The sequence below is a fragment of the Musca vetustissima genome, unplaced genomic scaffold, assembly GCF_032173495.1.
Source record: "Musca vetustissima isolate MV318-11 ecotype Yass unplaced genomic scaffold, APGP_CSIRO_Mvet_v1 utg580, whole genome shotgun sequence".
In the NCBI taxonomy this organism is placed as follows: domain Eukaryota; kingdom Metazoa; phylum Arthropoda; class Insecta; order Diptera; family Muscidae; genus Musca; species Musca vetustissima.
The window spans coordinates 365,534-385,619 of record NW_026882109.1 but is presented as its reverse complement, the minus strand read 5'-3'; the positions used below and the strand labels follow the sequence as shown (position 1 = coordinate 385,619).

Sequence of the window (20,086 nt, the reverse complement as noted above, 5' to 3'; positions counted from 1 at the left end):
ATAAATTCACGCCTCAGTTGGCCCTTGAAAAATATTCTTTAATAAATCCACGCCTCAGTTGGCCCTTGAAAAATATTCTTTAATAAATCCACGCCTCAGTTGGCCCTTGAAAAATATTCTTTAATAAATCCACGCCTCAGTTGGCCCTTGAAAAATATTCTTTAATAAATCCACGCCTCAGTTGGCCCTTGAAAAATATTCTTTAATAAATCCACGCCTCAGTTGGCCCTTGAAAAATATTCTTTAATAAATCCACGCCTCAGTTGGCCCTTGAAAAATATTCTTTAATAAATCCACGCCTCAGTTGGCCCTTGAAAAATATTCTTTAATAAATCCACGCCTCAGTTGGCCCTTGAAAAATATTCTTTAATAAATCCACGCCTCAGTTGGCCCTTGAAAAATATTCTTTAATAAATCCACGCCTCAGTTGGCCCTTGAAAAATATTCTTTAATAAATCCACGCCTCAGTTGGCCCTTGAAAAATATTCTTTAATAAATCCACGCCTCAGTTGGCCCTTGAAAAATATTCTTTAATAAATCCACGCCTCAGTTGGCCCTTGAAAAATATTCTTTAATAAATCCACGCCTCAGTTGGCCCTTGAAAAATATTCTTTAATAAATCCACGCCTCAGTTGGCCCTTGAAAAATATTCTTTAATAAATCCACGCCTCAGTTGGCCCTTGAAAAATATTCTTTAATAAATCCACGCCTCAGTTGGCCCTTGAAAAATATTCTTTAATAAATCCACGCCTCAGTTGGCCCTTGAAAAATATTCTTTAATAAATCCACGCCTCAGTTGGCCCTTGAAAAATATTCTTTAATAAATCCACGCCTCAGTTGGCCCTTGAAAAATATTCTTTAATAAATCCACGCCTCAGTTGGCCCTTGAAAAATATTCTTTAATAAATCCACGCCTCAGTTGGCCCTTGAAAAATATTCTTTAATAAATCCACGCCTCAGTTGGCCCTTGAAAAATATTCTTTAATAAATCCACGCCTCAGTTGGCCCTTGAAAAATATTCTTTAATAAATCCACGCCTCAGTTGGCCCTTGAAAAATATTCTTTAATAAATCCACGCCTCAGTTGGCCCTTGAAAAATATTCTTTAATAAATCCACGCCTCAGTTGGCCCTTGAAAAATATTCTTTAATAAATCCACGCCTCAGTTGGCCCTTGAAAAATATTCTTTAATAAATCCACGCCTCAGTTGGCCCTTGAAAAATATTCTTTAATAAATCCACGCCTCAGTTGGCCCTTGAAAAATATTCTTTAATAAATCCACGCCTCAGTTGGCCCTTGAAAAATATTCTTTAATAAATCCACGCCTCAGTTGGCCCTTGAAAAATATTCTTTAATAAATCCACGCCTCAGTTGGCCCTTGAAAAATATTCTTTAATAAATCCACGCCTCAGTTGGCCCTTGAAAAATATTCTTTAATAAATCCACGCCTCAGTTGGCCCTTGAAAAATATTCTTTAATAAATCCACGCCTCAGTTGGCCCTTGAAAAATATTCTTTAATAAATCCACGCCTCAAAAATATTCTTTAATAAATCCACGCCTCAGTTGGCCCTTGAAAAATATTCTTTAATAAATCCACGCCTCAGTTGGCCCTTGAAAAATATTCTTTAATAAATCCACGCCTCAGTTGGCCCTTGAAAAATATTCTTTAATAAATCCACGCCTCAGTTGGCCCTTGAAAAATATTCTTTAATAAATCCACGCCTCAGTTGGCCCTTGAAAAATATTCTTTAATAAATCCACGCCTCAGTTGGCCCTTGAAAAATATTCTTTAATAAATCCACGCCTCAGTTGGCCCTTGAAAAATATTCTTTAATAAATCCACGCCTCAGTTGGCCCTTGAAAAATATTCTTTAATAAATCCACGCCTCAGTTGGCCCTTGAAAAATATTCTTTAATAAATCCACGCCTCAGTTGGCCCTTGAAAAATATTCTTTAATAAATCCACGCCTCAGTTGGCCCTTGAAAAATATTCTTTAATAAATCCACGCCTCAGTTGGCCCTTGAAAAATATTCTTTAATAAATCCACGCCTCAGTTGGCCCTTGAAAAATATTCTTTAATAAATCCACGCCTCAGTTGGCCCTTGAAAAATATTCTTTAATAAATCCACGCCTCAGTTGGCCCTTGAAAAATATTCTTTAATAAATCCACGCCTCAGTTGGCCCTTGAAAAATATTCTTTAATAAATCCACGCCTCAGTTGGCCCTTGAAAAATATTCTTTAATAAATCCACGCCTCAGTTGGCCCTTGAAAAATATTCTTTAATAAATCCACGCCTCAGTTGGCCCTTGAAAAATATTCTTTAATAAATCCACGCCTCAGTTGGCCCTTGAAAAATATTCTTTAATAAATCCACGCCTCAGTTGGCCCTTGAAAAATATTCTTTAATAAATCCACGCCTCAGTTGGCCCTTGAAAAATATTCTTTAATAAATCCACGCCTCAGTTGGCCCTTGAAAAATATTCTTTAATAAATCCACGCCTCAGTTGGCCCTTGAAAAATATTCTTTAATAAATCCACGCCTCAGTTGGCCCTTGAAAAATATTCTTTAATAAATCCACGCCTCAGTTGGCCCTTGAAAAATATTCTTTAATAAATCCACGCCTCAGTTGGCCCTTGAAAAATATTCTTTAATAAATCCACGCCTCAGTTGGCCCTTGAAAAATATTCTTTAATAAATCCACGCCTCAGTTGGCCCTTGAAAAATATTCTTTAATAAATCCACGCCTCAGTTGGCCCTTGAAAAATATTCTTTAATAAATCCACGCCTCAGTTGGCCCTTGAAAAATATTCTTTAATAAATCCACGCCTCAGTTGGCCCTTGAAAAATATTCTTTAATAAATCCACGCCTCAGTTGGCCCTTGAAAAATATTCTTTAATAAATCCACGCCTCAGTTGGCCCTTGAAAAATATTCTTTAATAAATCCACGCCTCAGTTGGCCCTTGAAAAATATTCTTTAATAAATCCACGCCTCAGTTGGCCCTTGAAAAATATTCTTTAATAAATCCACGCCTCAGTTGGCCCTTGAAAAATATTCTTTAATAAATCCACGCCTCAGTTGGCCCTTGAAAAATATTCTTTAATAAATCCACGCCTCAGTTGGCCCTTGAAAAATATTCTTTAATAAATCCACGCCTCAGTTGGCCCTTGAAAAATATTCTTTAATAAATCCACGCCTCAGTTGGCCCTTGAAAAATATTCTTTAATAAATCCACGCCTCAGTTGGCCCTTGAAAAATATTCTTTAATAAATCCACGCCTCAGTTGGCCCTTGAAAAATATTCTTTAATAAATCCACGCCTCAGTTGGCCCTTGAAAAATATTCTTTAATAAATCCACGCCTCAGTTGGCCCTTGAAAAATATTCTTTAATAAATCCACGCCTCAGTTGGCCCTTGAAAAATATTCTTTAATAAATCCACGCCTCAGTTGGCCCTTGAAAAATATTCTTTAATAAATCCACGCCTCAGTTGGCCCTTGAAAAATATTCTTTAATAAATCCACGCCTCAGTTGGCCCTTGAAAAATATTCTTTAATAAATCCACGCCTCAGTTGGCCCTTGAAAAATATTCTTTAATAAATCCACGCCTCAGTTGGCCCTTGAAAAATATTCTTTAATAAATCCACGCCTCAGTTGGCCCTTGAAAAATATTCTTTAATAAATCCACGCCTCAGTTGGCCCTTGAAAAATATTCTTTAATAAATCCACGCCTCAGTTGGCCCTTGAAAAATATTCTTTAATAAATCCACGCCTCAGTTGGCCCTTGAAAAATATTCTTTAATAAATCCACGCCTCAGTTGGCCCTTGAAAAATATTCTTTAATAAATCCACGCCTCAGTTGGCCCTTGAAAAATATTCTTTAATAAATCCACGCCTCAGTTGGCCCTTGAAAAATATTCTTTAATAAATCCACGCCTCAGTTGGCGTGGCCCTTGAAAAATATTCTTTAATAAATCCACGCCTCAGTTGGCCCTTGAAAAATATTCTTTAATAAATCCACGCCTCAGTTGGCCCTTGAAAAATATTCTTTAATAAATCCACGCCTCAGTTGGCCCTTGAAAAATATTCTTTAATAAATCCACGCCTCAGTTGGCCCTTGAAAAATATTCTTTAATAAATCCACGCCTCAGTTGGCCCTTGAAAAATATTCTTTAATAAATCCACGCCTCAGTTGGCCCTTGAAAAATATTCTTTAATAAATCCACGCCTCAGTTGGCCCTTGAAAAATATTCTTTAATAAATCCACGCCTCAGTTGGCCCTTGAAAAATATTCTTTAATAAATCCACGCCTCAGTTGGCCCTTGAAAAATATTCTTTAATAAATCCACGCCTCAGTTGGCCCTTGAAAAATATTCTTTAATAAATCCACGCCTCAGTTGGCCCTTGAAAAATATTCTTTAATAAATCCACGCCTCAGTTGGCCCTTGAAAAATATTCTTTAATAAATCCACGCCTCAGTTGGCCCTTGAAAAATATTCTTTAATAAATCCACGCCTCAGTTGGCCCTTGAAAAATATTCTTTAATAAATCCACGCCTCAGTTGGCCCTTGAAAAATATTCTTTAATAAATCCACGCCTCAGTTGGCCCTTGAAAAATATTCTTAATATGTATGTCAACAGTTCGCTAATCCGCATAATTGATATAGTCTCCAATCGAATCTAACGGCAATTATGATTTATCCGCTACGCGGTGCCATTTTAATGAAACTTAATGGACATTCAACGGTCATACAATTAGCTTCGATGATAATGTCCAGTGATAATCACAGCAAATGATGCCGACCACGAGGTAACACACTGGTAACGAATATTGTCGACCTGCTGCTGCCATATCAATGACATTTAAAGTCTGTTTCGTTTTTCGCCTGTTTTTTTTTGGCGACCACAAAACAGAGCTCCACAACAACTGGGGTGGTGTCGTAAAATCAGGCACCACCTTTCCACCAAAAACAGCAACAACACCATTGTCGATATAAAATTTACAGCAGTTGCTGGACAGTTCGAATGTGGCCATGTTGGTTGTTAGGTTGTGCGTGTCGAACTACAAACTGGCCAATGAGGCTCATTGTTCAGTCATTGCCTGCCAAGAGCTTAGCCGGTGCTGTGCTCCTGTATTGTAATGTTGCTGACCATTACGACGATGCAGTTGGCGATGATGATGAGGTTGATGGTAGTGGCGTAAGTTTTTAAAGCACTTGGGCTCAAAGCTTGTATTTACGAGCTATCATTTAAAGGTTGTTGTTGTTCCATTTTTTGCGATTTATATTAAGGTAGGATGTGAGGTGTCATTTGAGAAGGAAATGTCCTTGTCCTGAAATGAACATTCCGAAAATACAATTTCGATACTTCATTGTGAGTAGAAAAGTAATGCCACGTGATCTACTAATTATATTATTTAAACAATGCCCGGACGAGGTGTCTGTGTGTCAGCATTGCCATTGTGGTCCAATGGTGCATCAATCGGATGTGTCAACGAATATCCTCAACACGTGACCGAGTTAATGAAAGTCACAATGCCAAAGTCCTTTGTCTTTTGAATGGTAGGAAATACATAGCGACGGCATACTGAGGGGGAGGAGGTTCGGAATATGATGGTGTAGCTTTTTTGAAAAATAAATTTTCAAGGGCTATCCAAGGTGTGGATTTTTTAACGAAGACTTTTTTCAAGGCCTATCCAAGGCGTGGATTTTTTAAAGAAGACTTTTTTCAAGGCCTATCCAAGGCGTGGATTTTTTAAAGAAGACTTTTTTCAAGGCCTATCCAAGGCGTGGATTTCGTAAAGAACACTTTTTTTCAAGGCCTATCCAAGGCGTGGATTTTTTAGAAAAGACTTTTTTCGAGGCCTATCCAAAACGTGGATTTTTTAAAGAAGACTTTTTTCAAGGCCTGCACAAGGCGTGGATTTTTTAAAGAAGACTTTTTTCAAGGCCTGCACAAGGCGTGGATTTTTTAAAGGAGACTTTTTTAAGGGCTATCCAAGGCGTGGATTTTTTAAAGAAGACTTTTTCAAGGCCTACCCAAGGCGTGGATTTTTAAAGGAGACTTTTTTAAGGGCTACCCAAGGCGTGGATTTTTTAAAGGAGACATTTTTAAGGGCTATTCAAGGCGTGGATTTTTTAAAGGAGACTTGTTTTAAGGGCTATCCAAGGCGTGGATTTTTTGAAGAAGACTTTTTTCAAGGCCTGCACAAGGCGTGGATTTTTTTAAAGAAGACTTTTTTCAAGGGCTATCCAAGGTGTGGATTTTTTAAAGAAGACTTCTTCAAGGGCTATCCAAGGCGTGGATTTTTTAAAGAAGACTTTTTCAAGGGCTATCCAACGCGTGGATTTTTTAAAGAAGTCTTTTTTTTCAAGGCCTTTCCAAGGCGTGGATTTTTTAGAGAAGACTTGTTCAAGGGCTATCCTAGTCGTGGATTTTTTAAAGAAGACTTTTTCAAGTGCTAGCCGAGTCGCGGATTTTTTAAAGAATACCTTTTCAAGGGGTATCCTAGACGTGGATTTTTTAAAGAAGACTTGTTCAAGGGCTATCCTAGGCGTGGATGTTTTAAAGAAGACCTTTTCAAGGGGTATCCTAGACGTGGATTTTTTAAAGAAGAATTGTTCAAGGGCTATCCTAGGCGTGGATTTTTTAAAGAAGACTTGTTCAAGACCTATCCAAGGCGTGGATTTTTTAAAGAAGACTTTTTTCAAGGCCTATCCAAGGCGTGCATTTTTTAAAGAAGACTTTTTTCAAGGCCTATCCAAGGCGTGCATTTTTTAAAGAAGACGTTTTTCAAGGGCTATCCAAGGCGGGGATTTTTTAAAGAAGACTTTTTTCAAGGTCTAACAAAGGCGTGTATTTTTTAAAGAAGACCTTTTCAAGGGGTATCCTATTTTTTCAAGGTCTAACAAAGGCGTGGATTTTTTAAAGAAGACTTTTTTCAAGGTCTAACAAAGGCGTGGATTTTTTAAAGAATACTTTTTTCAAGGTCTAACAAAGGCGTGGATTGTTTAAAGAAGACTTTTTTCAAGGTCTTACAAAGGCGTGGATTTTTTAAAGAAGACTTTTTTCAAGGTATAACAAAGGCGTGGATTTTTTAAAGAAGACTTTTTTCAAGGTCTAACAAAAGCGTGGATTTTTTAAAGAAGACCTTTTCAAGGGGTATCCTATTTGTTCAAGGGCTATAAAATTATTTAATGAATATTTTCCAAGGTCTTACAAAGGCGTGGATTTTTTATTAAAGAATATTTTTATTTCTTATCGAATTGCCTACATGTCCCAGCTATCAGGCTATGCTTCTAATTCTCTAGCTTTCCGTTCCAAATAGTTATCAAAAAATAAGCACACACACACAATTTTTACCAAAACAATAGCGTAGATTTGACGGGAAAGGAAAATAAAATCCATCAGGCATTCACATATTAGCATCTTGAGAAAATTGAAGAACTGACAAATCTTAATAAGATTATTTCATTTGCTTTCATCTCGAAATGAACAAGAACAGTTCCGAAACAATAGCCAAAGAATGTCGGGAATAATTCCATCATCGGTTCAGTTGCCTGCCATAAGTCACCTTAATGTAATTACTTACAAATCAATGAGCACAAAAGGATGGGGAGGGGGAATGACTGGTAAATGTGCAACGAATACTACTATCACCACCCTGCCTGCCATTCACTTCGAAACAATGTCGAAAAAAATACAAATCACAAATTGCAATTTTGTGGATTATTTTATGGCCTCTTTTCGGTCCTGACTCAACAAAGAGAGAAAAAAATTCACACGACTCCAAAAATATTTCGCACAATGATTAGCAGCAGATTTTGTAATTTAATCCTGGCATAGGATTCAAACATGATATAGCATGTACCAGTACTTTGACTACCATTCTTCGGCTGGTGTTGTTGATTATAATTTCAAGTTTTGATTTATGATATGCAACTTTTCCCGATGCAAAAACAAACACACCCAAACGAACGATTCACCGCCTGTCCGACCATTTGACAATGACATTGAAGTCCTTTGAAATAAATAATCTTTACAGCAGTCGAAGCAACCTTTTTTACAACTTGTAGCGGTTTAAGAGAAACACCATACATCCATCCAACCAACCAACCATGCTAAAGTGTGTGCGGCACACACACTTGCAGGGGGTGTTCTGTGTGCAGGGGAGTGTAGAAGTTAATCGTATTATTTACACCATCAAGGATTAACTCTATGACTTTTGGGTCTATTAGTCTATTAAGATTCCCCCTCCACCGACCACTCTTCTCCACTCCACCTTTTAGTGGTTTGAGTATCGTCGCTTTGCGCCCGTCATAAATAAATGGTCATTAAATAATATTCTCGGATTTGCTCGTCGATCTACATTTCTTGTTCAACAACAAATCATCCCCCGTTTTTTGGTTGGGGTGCGGGCAGTGAAATCTTGATGGTGTGGGAAGAACGGTAAAGTAGGACCAAACTAGAAATAATGAAATTTTCATACATTTAGTTTTGTAAGCATTGCAAAAAATTCACACCTTTGGTAATTCTTAAAAAAATATTTTATAAAAAATCACCCCTTAAAATGTTCTTAAAAACTGTTCTTTAAAAAATCCTTAAAAATATCTTCTTTAAAAATTTTAATCTTAAAAGGTCCTTGAAAAATGTTCTATAAAAATCCTCTCCATGAAAGGTTCTTGAAAAAGTGTTATTTAAAAAATCATCGATTAAAAATCCACGCCTCTTATATTCCTTGAAAAAATATTCTTTAAAAAATCCACGCCTCTTATAGTCCTTGAAAAAAAATTATTTAAAAAATCCACGCCCCTCAAATTCTTAAAAATTATTCTTATAAAAATCCATGCCTATTATAGTCAATGAAAAAAATTCTTTCTTATAGTCCTTGAAAAAATATTTTTTTTTATAGTCCTTGAAATAATTCCTTTCTATACCCTTCACCACACTGTGGTACTGGGTATTATGTCTTTGTGCATATGTTTGTAACAGGCAAAAAAAACAAATTGAGATAGACTCATGGTTCCTTTTGAGAATATGCATAGAATCACTTTCTGAGTCGATTTATGCATGTCCGTCCGTCTGTTGATGTTAAATTGTAAACAAAGTACAAGTCGCATTTATGATCGGAATAGGATGAAATTTGGCACTGCTCATTTCTTTGGCCCAAGGACGGTTCAGATTTGGATATAGGTCCCATATATATTTTCGTCCGATTTAAGGTAAATTATGTACCAAAGTCCATATATATCTTTCGATTTGCACGAAATTTGGCACAGCGTAATGAATAAGGTGTAGAATGATGTCTGAAAAGTTTCGTGAAAATCGGTTCAAATTTAGATATAGCTCCCATATATAGTTTCGTCCGATTTAAGGTAAATTGTGTACCAAAGTCCCTATATATCTTTCGATTTGAACGAAATTTGGCATAGCGTACTAAATTAAGCCTAGAATGACGTGTGCTAAGTTTCGTGAAAATCAGTTCAGATTTAGATATATCTCCCATATATATTTTTGTCCGACTTTATGTAATTGGTGCACCAAAGTCCCTATATATATTGCGATTTGCACGAATTTTGGTATATGGTACTGAATTAACTCTAGAATGATGTTGCTAAGCTTAGTGATAAGATCCATAGCTAGACCGTATGGATGTCATTATTCTTTAAAAAATCCACGCCTTTGTTAGACCTTAAAAAATAATCTTTAAAAAAATCCACGCCTTTATTAGACCTTAAAAAATAATCTTCAAAAAATCCACGCCTTTGTTAGACCTTAAAAAATAATCTTCAAAAAATCCACGCCTTTGTTAGACCTTAAAAAAATATTTTTTAAAAAATCCACGCCTTTGTTAGACCTTGAAAAATATTCTTTAAAAATGCCACGCCTTGGATAGTCCTTAAAAAAATATTCTTTAAAAATTCCACGCCTTTGTTAGACCTTGAAAAAATATTCTTTAAAAAACCCACGCATATGGCACCCCTTGAAAATCGTATAAAAATTATATTTCAATGAAATTTTCTATAAAAATAAAATTCAATGATTTTTTATTTTTTTATAAAATTTTTTATAGAAAAATATGAAATTTCAATGAATTTTTTCATAAAAAATAAAATTTCTTTGAAATTTTCTATAAATGTTCACAATTTCCTAAAATCTCATTTTAATAAAATTCTGGTCGACTTTCCCTTTTTCCTTGGGGTAGTATCTATTTTTTCCCACTGTCCATACAACATTAATAATGACTTTTTAAATCCTCTAAACAATGAATGAAATGAAGCTTGAGCTATTTTCTTCTTCTGGTCGCTCGCTTACGCACAAAACTTCTTACGATTGATGGTTGACAATGAAACGGTAGGAAATATCCCACGGGGATACAGCTAACATATGTAAAATGTAAGTTTCTGTCGGTGTGTCAGCCAAAATCCCAAACACCGATGACAATGAACGCAACGACAACAAGAGACCAAGGACGATGATTGTGTAAGGACTTTCCGTAAACGGATCAAGAGGGTGCTAAACAGCCTCTTAAGCGGTAACGCGTGTTGGCTGTCCGCCTTGTTTGGGGGTGCGTTTTGCACCCTTAAGCATCGTCGTCGATGCTTTAACAAATTTCTATGATGCGACCACCAGGACTTAATTCAATTGCCAAACGTCGTGTGTGTTCGTCTGTCCGTCCGTCCTTTCGTGTCCTTATGCAAGTGAATGTGCAGTGAGCCAGTCCGTCGCAAAAATATTAATGTTGCGGTTCTTGTAATGAATATCCTTTTTATTCATTGTTAGGACGACTTTGTCCTTTTGTTGTAAATGGGATTTTTTTGGGTTGCCTCTGTTTAAAGGGCGAATTTCATAACGTCGACGCCCATCGCTTAAAGTATCAAATATCTCTCCCCTTGGAAATTTATGATTTTTTGCAACCGAAAAATATAACTGAACTATGTGACAATCCTGTTTTACAAATCGCAGGATTAGCGACAGGCACAAATACTACGGAGGGTGGAGGTTCGCACAACCTGCCTAACTGGAAATATATAGCTATAAAAAAAGCACAACAATAACAAAAAACTGACATAAACGTATGTCATTTGACATTGATTGACGGCAGTGAGAACTAATCAGCCTCATGGAAGGACCACCAAAGGAAGGCGGCAGGACTGGGAGAGGGTGGAGTGCTTCGTTCCCTGTGTAATGCGATACAATTTGAGGCAATTCACTTTTTTATTGCAATTCAATGACAATTGAATCGATTTAAAAATAAAAGTTGGGATTTCTTATCACAACCCACAATTTTTGTTGGGTTTTTAATTTTTAAATGGGGTTTAAAACTGAAAAAGGGGGAACTTTTTTTAAGGAAAATTGAAAAATTTCTCATGGAAAAATCGAAATTGGTGTTGTTGGATCATTAAATATAAAAATGTCTTTTTTAAAAAATCCACACCTTGGATAGCCCTCGAAAAAGTATTCTTTAAAAAATCCACGCCTTGGATAGCCCTCGAAAAAGTATTCTTTAAAAAATCCACGCCTTGGATAGCCCTCGAAAAAGTATTCTTTAAAAAATCCACGCATTGGATAGCCCTCGAAAAAGTATTCTTTAAAAAATCCACGCATTGGATAGCCCTCGAAAAAGTATTCTTTAAAAAATCCACGCCTTGGATAGCCCTCGAAAAATTATTCTTTAAAAAATCCACGCCTTGGATAGCCCTCGAAAAAGTATTCTTTAAAAAATCCACGCCTTGGATAGCCCTCGAAAAAGTATTCTTTAAAAAATCCACACCTTGGATAACCCTCGAAAAAGTATTCTTTAAAAAATCCACACCTTGGATAGCCCTCGAAAAAGTATTCTTTAAAAAATCCACACCTTGGATAGCCCTCGAAAAAGTGTTCTTTAAAAAATCCACGCCTTGGATAGCCCTCGAAAAAGTGTTCTTTAAAAAATCCACGCCTTGGATAGCTCTCGAAAAAATATTCTTTAAAAAATCCACACCTTGGATAGCCCTCGAAAAAGTATTCTTTAAAAAATCCACGCCTTGGATAGCCCTCGAAAAAGTATTCTTTAAAAAATCCACGCCTTGGATAGCCCTCGAAAAAGTATTCTTTAAAAAATCCACGCCTTGGATAGCCCTCGAAAAAGTATTCTTTAAAAAATCCACACCTTGGATAACCCTCGAAAAAGTATTCTTTAAAAAATCCACACCTTGGATAGCCCTCGAAAAAGTATTCTTTAAAAAATCCACGCCTTGGATAGCCCTCGAAAAAGTATTCTTTAAAAAATCCACGCCTTGGATAGCCCTCGAAAAAGTGTTCTTTAAAAAATCCACGCCTTGGATAGCTCTCGAAAAAATATTCTTTAAAAAATCCACGCCTTGGATAGCTCTCGAAAAAATATTTTTTAAAAAATCCACGCCTCTAATAGCCCTCGAAAAAATATTCTTTAAAAAATCCATGCCTCTAATAGCCCTCGAAAAAAATATTCTTTAAAAAATCCACGCCTCTAATAGCCCTCGAAAAAAATATTCTTTAAAAAATCCACGCCTTGGATAGGCCTTGAAAAAAATATTCTTTAAAAAATCCACGCCTTGGATAGGCCTTGAAAAAAATATTCTTTAAAAAATCCACGCCTTGGATAGGCCTTGAAAAAAATATTCTTTAAAAAATCCACGCCTTGGATAGGCCTTGAAAAAAATATTCTTTAAAAAATCCACGCCTTGGATAGGCCTTGAAAAAAATATTCTTTAAAAAATCCACGCCTTGGATAGGCCTTGAAAAAAATATTCTTTAAAAAATCCACGCCTTGGATAGGCCTTGAAAAAAATATTCTTTAAAAAATCCACGCCTTGGATAGGCCTTGAAAAAAATATTCTTTAAAAAATCCACGCCTTGGATAGGCCTTGAAAAAAATCCACGCCTTGGATAGGCCTTGAAAAAAATATTCTTTAAAAAATCCACGCCTTGGATAGCCCTCGAAAAAAATATTCTTTAAAAAATCCACGCCTCTAATAGCCCTCGAAAAAAATATTCTTTAAAAAATCCACGCCTCTAATAGCCCTCGAAAAAAATATTCTTTAAAAAATCCACGCCTCTAATAGCCCTCGAAAAAAATATTCTTTAAAAAATCCACGCCTCTAATAGCCCTCGAAAAAAATATTCTTTAAAAAATCCACGCCTTGGACAGCCCTTGAAAAAAGTCTTCTTTAAAAAATCCACGCCTTGGACAGCCCTTGAAAAAAGTCTTCTTTAAAAAATCCACGCCTTGGACAGCCCTTGAAAAAAGTCTTCTTTAAAAAATCCACGCCACTAATAGCCCTCGAAAAAAATATTCTTTAAAAAATGCACGCCTCTAATAGCCCTCGAAAAAAATATTCTTTAAAAAATCCGCGCCTTGGATAGCCCTCGAAAAAAATATTCTTTAAAATATGCACGCCTCTAATAGCCCTCGAAAAAAATATTCTTTAAAAAATCCGCGCCTTGGATAGCCCTTGAAAAAAGTCTTCTTTAAAAAACCCACGCCCCTAATAGCCCTCGAAGAAAATATTCTTTAAAAAATTCACGCCTCTAATAGCCCTCGAAAAAATATTCTTTAAAAAATTCACGCCTCTAATAGCCCTCGAAAAAAATATTCTTTAAAAAATCCACGCCTCTATAGCCCTCGAAAAAAAATATTCTTTAAAAAATCTACGCCTCTTATAGCCCTCGAAAAAAGTCTTCTTTAAAAAATCCACGCCTTCAAAAAATATTCTTTAAAAAATCCACGTCTCTAATTGCCCATCAAAAAAATATTCTTTAAAAATCCGAGTCCTTTTTAGACCTTGAAATAAAAATAATTTTTAAAAAATCTAAGTCTTTTTTAGACCTTGAAAAATATTCCTTAAAAAACTTTCCAATCCTTCATATATTTTTTTAATTTTATAGTAAAAAAATTCTCACTTCAATTTGATCAATTAATACAACGTGGGGGAGGGAGGACAGCATGGCATTGGTCCCGTCCACTAAGGTGTAAAAAACATTTGTTTTCTCATACCTCGATTGCGCACGATAAAATCTCATAAAATGAAACGTAAAAAACATAAATTTACACTTTAGTACAACCCATGTGGCAACTCCCCTTCTCTCCAGGAGAAGAATCGCTTGGAAATCACACACTAATTCATAAATGCAACAACGTCTCGACGCAAGTCTAATTGAACACGCTGGCAAATACCTATTGATGGCCTCGCGTTGCGATCGACAGGAGGAGGAGGTTGATCGGTTGTCTGGTAGGTATGATGTTCTGCAAAAACACCCACCCCCAACCAATTTCCAATCAATAGTGTGGCAGTGCATCGGAATCGGAATACATTGCAATCACCTCTCTTGTTTCCTTTTGATGTGGATAAACGAGTGGAACGAGGTTATGCGGTCGATCGTGCGTTGCTACGGCTGAAGCTTTGTTTGGAGGACAGCTCAGACAAACAGACGACGCTGGGGCTTTTTTTGAACAATCGTTCTCAAGTGTTTTGGTCGAAACTATTCTAGTCGCAAATATGACCAAAGGCATAACGTGCCCTACCAATAAAGAAATAGCAGAGATGAAAAATTGTCGAACTGTGCGAATGACAAATGTGATTGTGCACAATGGACTTGAGGCAAGAAATTCTATGAATTTTTTCATTGAAAATTTGAATGGATTTTGAATTTTTAGTTTCATAAAATTGCATTGCAATTTTTCTTTCGTCCTTGTCCCTGAAATTTTAGTTTCATAGAAAATTTTTCATATAAAAAGTCCTTGAAATTTTATTTTCATAGAAAATGTCATTGAAATTTTAGTTTCATATACATTTTAGTTTCATAAAAAATGTCATTGAAATTTTAGTTTCAAAGAAATTTTCATTGAAATTTTAGTTTCATAGAAAATTTCATTGATATTTTATTTGTATGGAAAATTTCATTGAAATTTTATTTTTATAGAAAATTTCATTGAAATTTCAGTTTCATAGGATATTTCATTGAAAATTTAGTTTCATAGAACATTTCATTGAAATTTTAGTTTCATAGAAAATTTCATTGAAATTTTAGTTTCATAAAAAATGTCATTGAAATTTTAGTTTCAAAGAAATTTTCATTGAAATTTTAGTTTCATAGAAAATTTCATTGATATTTTATTTTTATGGAAAATTTCATGAAGTTTTAGTTTCGTAGAGAATTTCATTGAAATTTTAGTTTCATAGAGAACCTCATTGAAATTTTAGATTCATAGCAAAATTTCATTGACATTTTAGTTTCATAGAAAATTTCATTGAAATTTTAGTTTCATAGACAATTTCATTGAAATTTTAGTTTCCTAGAAAATTTCATTGCTATTTTTCTTTCATATAAAATGTTTTTGAAATTTTAGTTTCATAGAAGATTTCATTGAAATTTTAGTTTCATAGAAAATTTCATTGAAATTTTAGTTTCTTAGAAAATTCAATAAAAATTTTAGTTTCATAGAAAATTCCATTGAAATTTTATTGAAATAGAAATTTTTATTGAAATTTTAGTTTCATAGAAAATTTCTTTGAAATTTTGGTTTCAAAAAAATGTCATTGAAATTTCAGTTTCATAGAAATTTTAGTTTCCTAGAAAATTTCATCGAAATTTTAGTTTCCTAGAAAATTTCATTGAAATTTGAAGTTTCATAGAAAATTTTATTGAAATTTTATTTTCATAAAAAATTCTATTGAAATTTTTCTTTCATAAAAATGATTTCATTAAAGAAATTTCATTCCACTGTGCACAATTTCCTAACTATGCACTAAAATGCGTTTTCTGTTTGCAATCGTAATCATAAAGAAATTACGACTCTTCGAAACATATATTCTCCACCCGCCTCCAACTGAAGCTGTGCAGCTAACCGCCAAAGGATAACCTGCATCTGCAGTCTTCACCGAAAAAAACCCGAATTGTGTGAAATATGTTTTTATTTTCAAAATGAAGATTTATTTTTAACACTCATGGATGCATGTTTAATATGTTGCAGGGGGCGTGTGATATCAACAACGCCTCTGAATTTTAACTCACGATCTTCTGTAAGGCCAGAGAGCAAGAAAGACAAAAGCGGCAGACAGACACACACAATCGATTGTGGCAAGGCATTGACAAAACGATTTTTATTGGCATTCGATTGAATGCTTGGTCACCTGTTGTGGGACAGCGAAGTAAATGTTAGGTAAAATATTCTTTAAAAAATCCACGCCTTTGGTAGACCCTTGAAAAATATTCTTTAAAAAATCCTCGCCTTTGGTAGACCCTTGAAAAATATTCTTTAAAAAATCCACGCCTTTGGTAGACCCTTGAAAAATATTCTTTAAAAAATCCACGCCTTTGGTAGACCCCTGAAAAAATATTCTTTAAAAAATCTACGCCTTTGGTAGACCCTTGAAAAAAATATTCTTTAAAAAATCCACACCTTTGGTAGACCTTTGAAAAAAATATTCTTTAAAAAAAATCCACGCCTTTGGTAGACCCTTGAAAAAATATTCTTTAAAAAATCCACGCCTTTGGTAGACCCTTGAAAAAATATTCTTTAAAAAATCCACGCCTTTGGTAGACCCTTGAAAAAATATTCTTTAAAAAATCCACGCCTTTGGTAGACCCTTGAAAAAATATTCTTTAAAAAAATCCACACCTTTGGTAAACCCTTGAAAAAAGTCTTCTTTAAAAAATCCACACCTTTGGTGGACCCTTTGAAAAAATATTCTTTAAAAAATCCACGCCTTTGGTAGACCTTTGAAAAAATATTCTTTAAAAAAAATCCACGCCTTTGTTAGACCCTTGAAAAAATATTTTTTAAAAAATCCGCGCCTTTGGTAGACCCTTGAATTTTTTTTTGAATACACTCAAAAAAAATATTTTCAAAAATACACTCGAGAAAATATGTTAAAGAACAAAATACACTCGAAGAAATATTTTTCAAAAATACACTCGTGAAAATATGTTGAAGAACAAAATACACTCGAAGAAATATTTTTCAAAAATACACTCGAGAAAATATGTTAAAGAACAAAATACACTCGAAGAAATATTTTTCAAAAATACACTCGAGACAATATGTTGAAGAACAAAATACACTCGAAGAAATATTTTTCAAAAATACACTCGAGAAAATATGTTAAAGAACAAAATACACTCGAAGAAATATTTTCAAAAAAAAATACACTCGAAAAAAATAGTTATTTTGGAATTTTTGCCGAAAAATTTCCACGTATTAAAATTTTTGTTTTATAAACATTTTTCTTCGAGTGTATGTGTGTGACACAATGTAACTGCATTTATTTATTTCCCATAAAAAAACAAAACTTTTCTTATCAGCTTTGGAGAGCATGCAGAAATAAAGCAGCCCGATGACATTACTCAGAGCACAAAGAAGAAGAAGTGTCAATCAGTGACTAACTCGCCTCGCTAATTGTTGATATTCCGAACCAAAAACAAAATTTTAATATTTATATTTCAGTTCAATACGATTTGTTGTGGTGGCAAAACCACAGGGCAGCTTTGTTCGCGTTATTCAAAAAAAAAAAAAATAATAATAATAATAAAAAAAAATAAAAACAACAACAAACAAAGAACCCGATCATCCACATAAAAAAAAAATATTAAATAAAGATAAGACTGAGGAAAATGCCGGCTAGATGTTTGCTGCTCTGGATGTTATCGTTGTTGTTGTTGTGTCGCTGTCGGAGAATGACAAAGTCGGGGCCACAGTTGTGGATTTACAAAGAAGCTGTCCCACCACAAGTACCACATCATGTTTGCTGGAGAATTTAATCGATTCCTATGAAGATTCTTTGAAACTAAATGATAGCCAATCCATGCCGGCCCTACAGGTCTTGGTGATACAAAATTCTGCCCTAAGACGTATACCATCCTCCCAGCTATTAGATGTTATGCCGAATCTGGAAAAGCTGCTCCTGCTCAACTGTGGTATAAATAGCCTCAACGAAAAAGATTTCAGTGGAATTCATCGTTTAAAGATTTTGGCCCTTAAGGAGAATTCCATCTTCACCCTGGCGAAAAATGTCTTCCAGCCTTTGGCTGGCTCCCTAGAGGAATTACAGTTACGCTCGAATCGTATACACATTTTAAATCGTCAAGCCTTTGGCGGTTTGCAGAATCTCAATTTTTTGGATATTTCCTATAACAATGTGATCAGCTTACAGGGTGGAGTGTTTGAACCGCTGCCCAATTTGGAATATTTGGATTTGAGTCACAACAATTTGGAGGCCATTGATGGGAATACCTTCAGCAAAAATCCGAAGTTAAGCACGCTGAATTTAAGTGATAATAAATTCTCCGTTTACGAACCAAATTCTCTGGCCCATTTCAAACATTTAAAAATATTGGATTTAAGCAATAGCCTTCTCGAGGATTTATATCTACAATCGGTGGATTTATTACAAATCTCAAATAGTGGCCTCAAGACCTGTACCGTCAATGGTGGAGTTCTACGCCTCTTGGCTGCCAATAACTCTTTGAGTGGCATAAAAATCGGCAACAAACTAGAGGTCCTAGACATACAGCTGCAAGGCAATTATTTTGAAGCGCTAGATGATTTCCAGGGTATGGTGAATTTACGTTCTCTGGATATATCACATAATCATGTAGGCGGTTTAATATCCCGCAAATCCTCGGCAATTTATTTACATTTACCAAATTTGGAATATCTCAATTTGGCTCACAATCGTTTGAGGCAGTTGTCCGCAAATCAATTTTTAATGCTATCCGAACTTCGTAGCCTTGATTTGTCACACAATCAGTTGCTGCAATTACCCACAGGAGTTCTTAGGCCCCTTAAAGGTCTCCGGCAACTCTATTTGGATAATAATCATTTGGTGGATTTCAATTGTACGCAACTCAAGCAACAACATCCCGCCTTACAACAAATCACCTTAGATGGTAACGATTGGGAGGAACAATATCAGGGGGAGTTAATTCTACAACTACAACAACAAAATATCACAGTTAGAAGACACATGCCAGGGTATGATATGGACAATTATCTTAATTCTCATGAGATGCCTCCTCCCACACCCTTTGAGCATTATGAAAAGCAACAGCTGATTGGTAGTGTCTCCGGCATTCATCCCTATTGGACCCTGCGTGATGTGTTGGCTCTCATTACCCTGCTATTGGTTCTGATCATATTGTTATTGCAATTTTTTCGTATTCTACAAGAGGAACAATGCTGCCGTCGAAGATTCTTTCAGCATGACCATGAGGCCGAACAGCCCTTAGTGCATAATAGTTCGGTTTTGTAGATACCCATTACGATCACATCTAATTTTTAAGTCGAAATCAAATTTCTAATTATTTTTAAGTGTCAAGAATGCCAAATAATATTACTTATACTATAACAACAACAAAAAATATTTTTTAACAACAACAATAAAAAATATTCACAACATCGTGGATTTAAAAAAAATATTTTTTCAAGGGTAATTTCTAAAAATATTTATTCGAGTGTATTTTATAAAAAAAAAATATTTTTTGGGGGACCAAAACAAGGCGTGGATTTGTTAAAGAATATTTTTTCGGAGACCTAAACAAGGCGTGGATTTTTTAAAGAATATTTTTTCGGAGACCTAAAAACAAGGCGTGGATTTTTTAAAGAATATTTTTTCGGAGACCTAAAAACAAGGCGTGGATTTTTTAAAGAATATTTTTTCGGAGACCTAAAAACAAGGCGTGGATTTTTTAAAGAATATTTTTTCGGAGACCTAAAAACAAGGCGTGGCTTTTTTAAAGAATATTTTTTCGGAGACCTAAAAACAAGGCGTGGCTTTTTTAAAGAATATTTTTTCGGAGACCTAAAAACAAGGCGTGGCTTTTTTAAAGAATATTTTTTCGGAGACCTAAAAACAAGGCGTGGATTTTTTAAAGAATATTTTTTTAGAGACCTAAAAACAAGGCGTGGATTTTTTAAAGAATATTTTTTCGGAGACCTAAAAACAAGGCGTGGATTTTTTAAAGAATATTTTTTCGGAGACCTAAAAACAAGGCGTGGATTTTTTAAAGAATATTTTTTCAAGGACCAAAACAAGGCGTGGATTTTTTAAAGAATATTTTTTCAAGG

At 34.9% G+C, this 20,086-nt stretch overlaps 1 protein-coding gene across 1 annotated transcript; it reads left to right on the top strand.

Annotated features, from left to right (window-relative positions):
• The first annotated feature begins 17,645 nt into the window (after window positions 1–17,645).
• On the top strand, window positions 17,646–19,271 carry LOC133328315 (chaoptin-like). Its single transcript, XM_061536881.1, has one exon. The coding sequence runs from the start codon at window positions 17,646–17,648 to the stop codon at window positions 19,269–19,271; it is 1,626 nt and encodes a 541-aa protein (XP_061392865.1).
• Window positions 19,272–20,086: the final 815 nt, after the last annotated feature.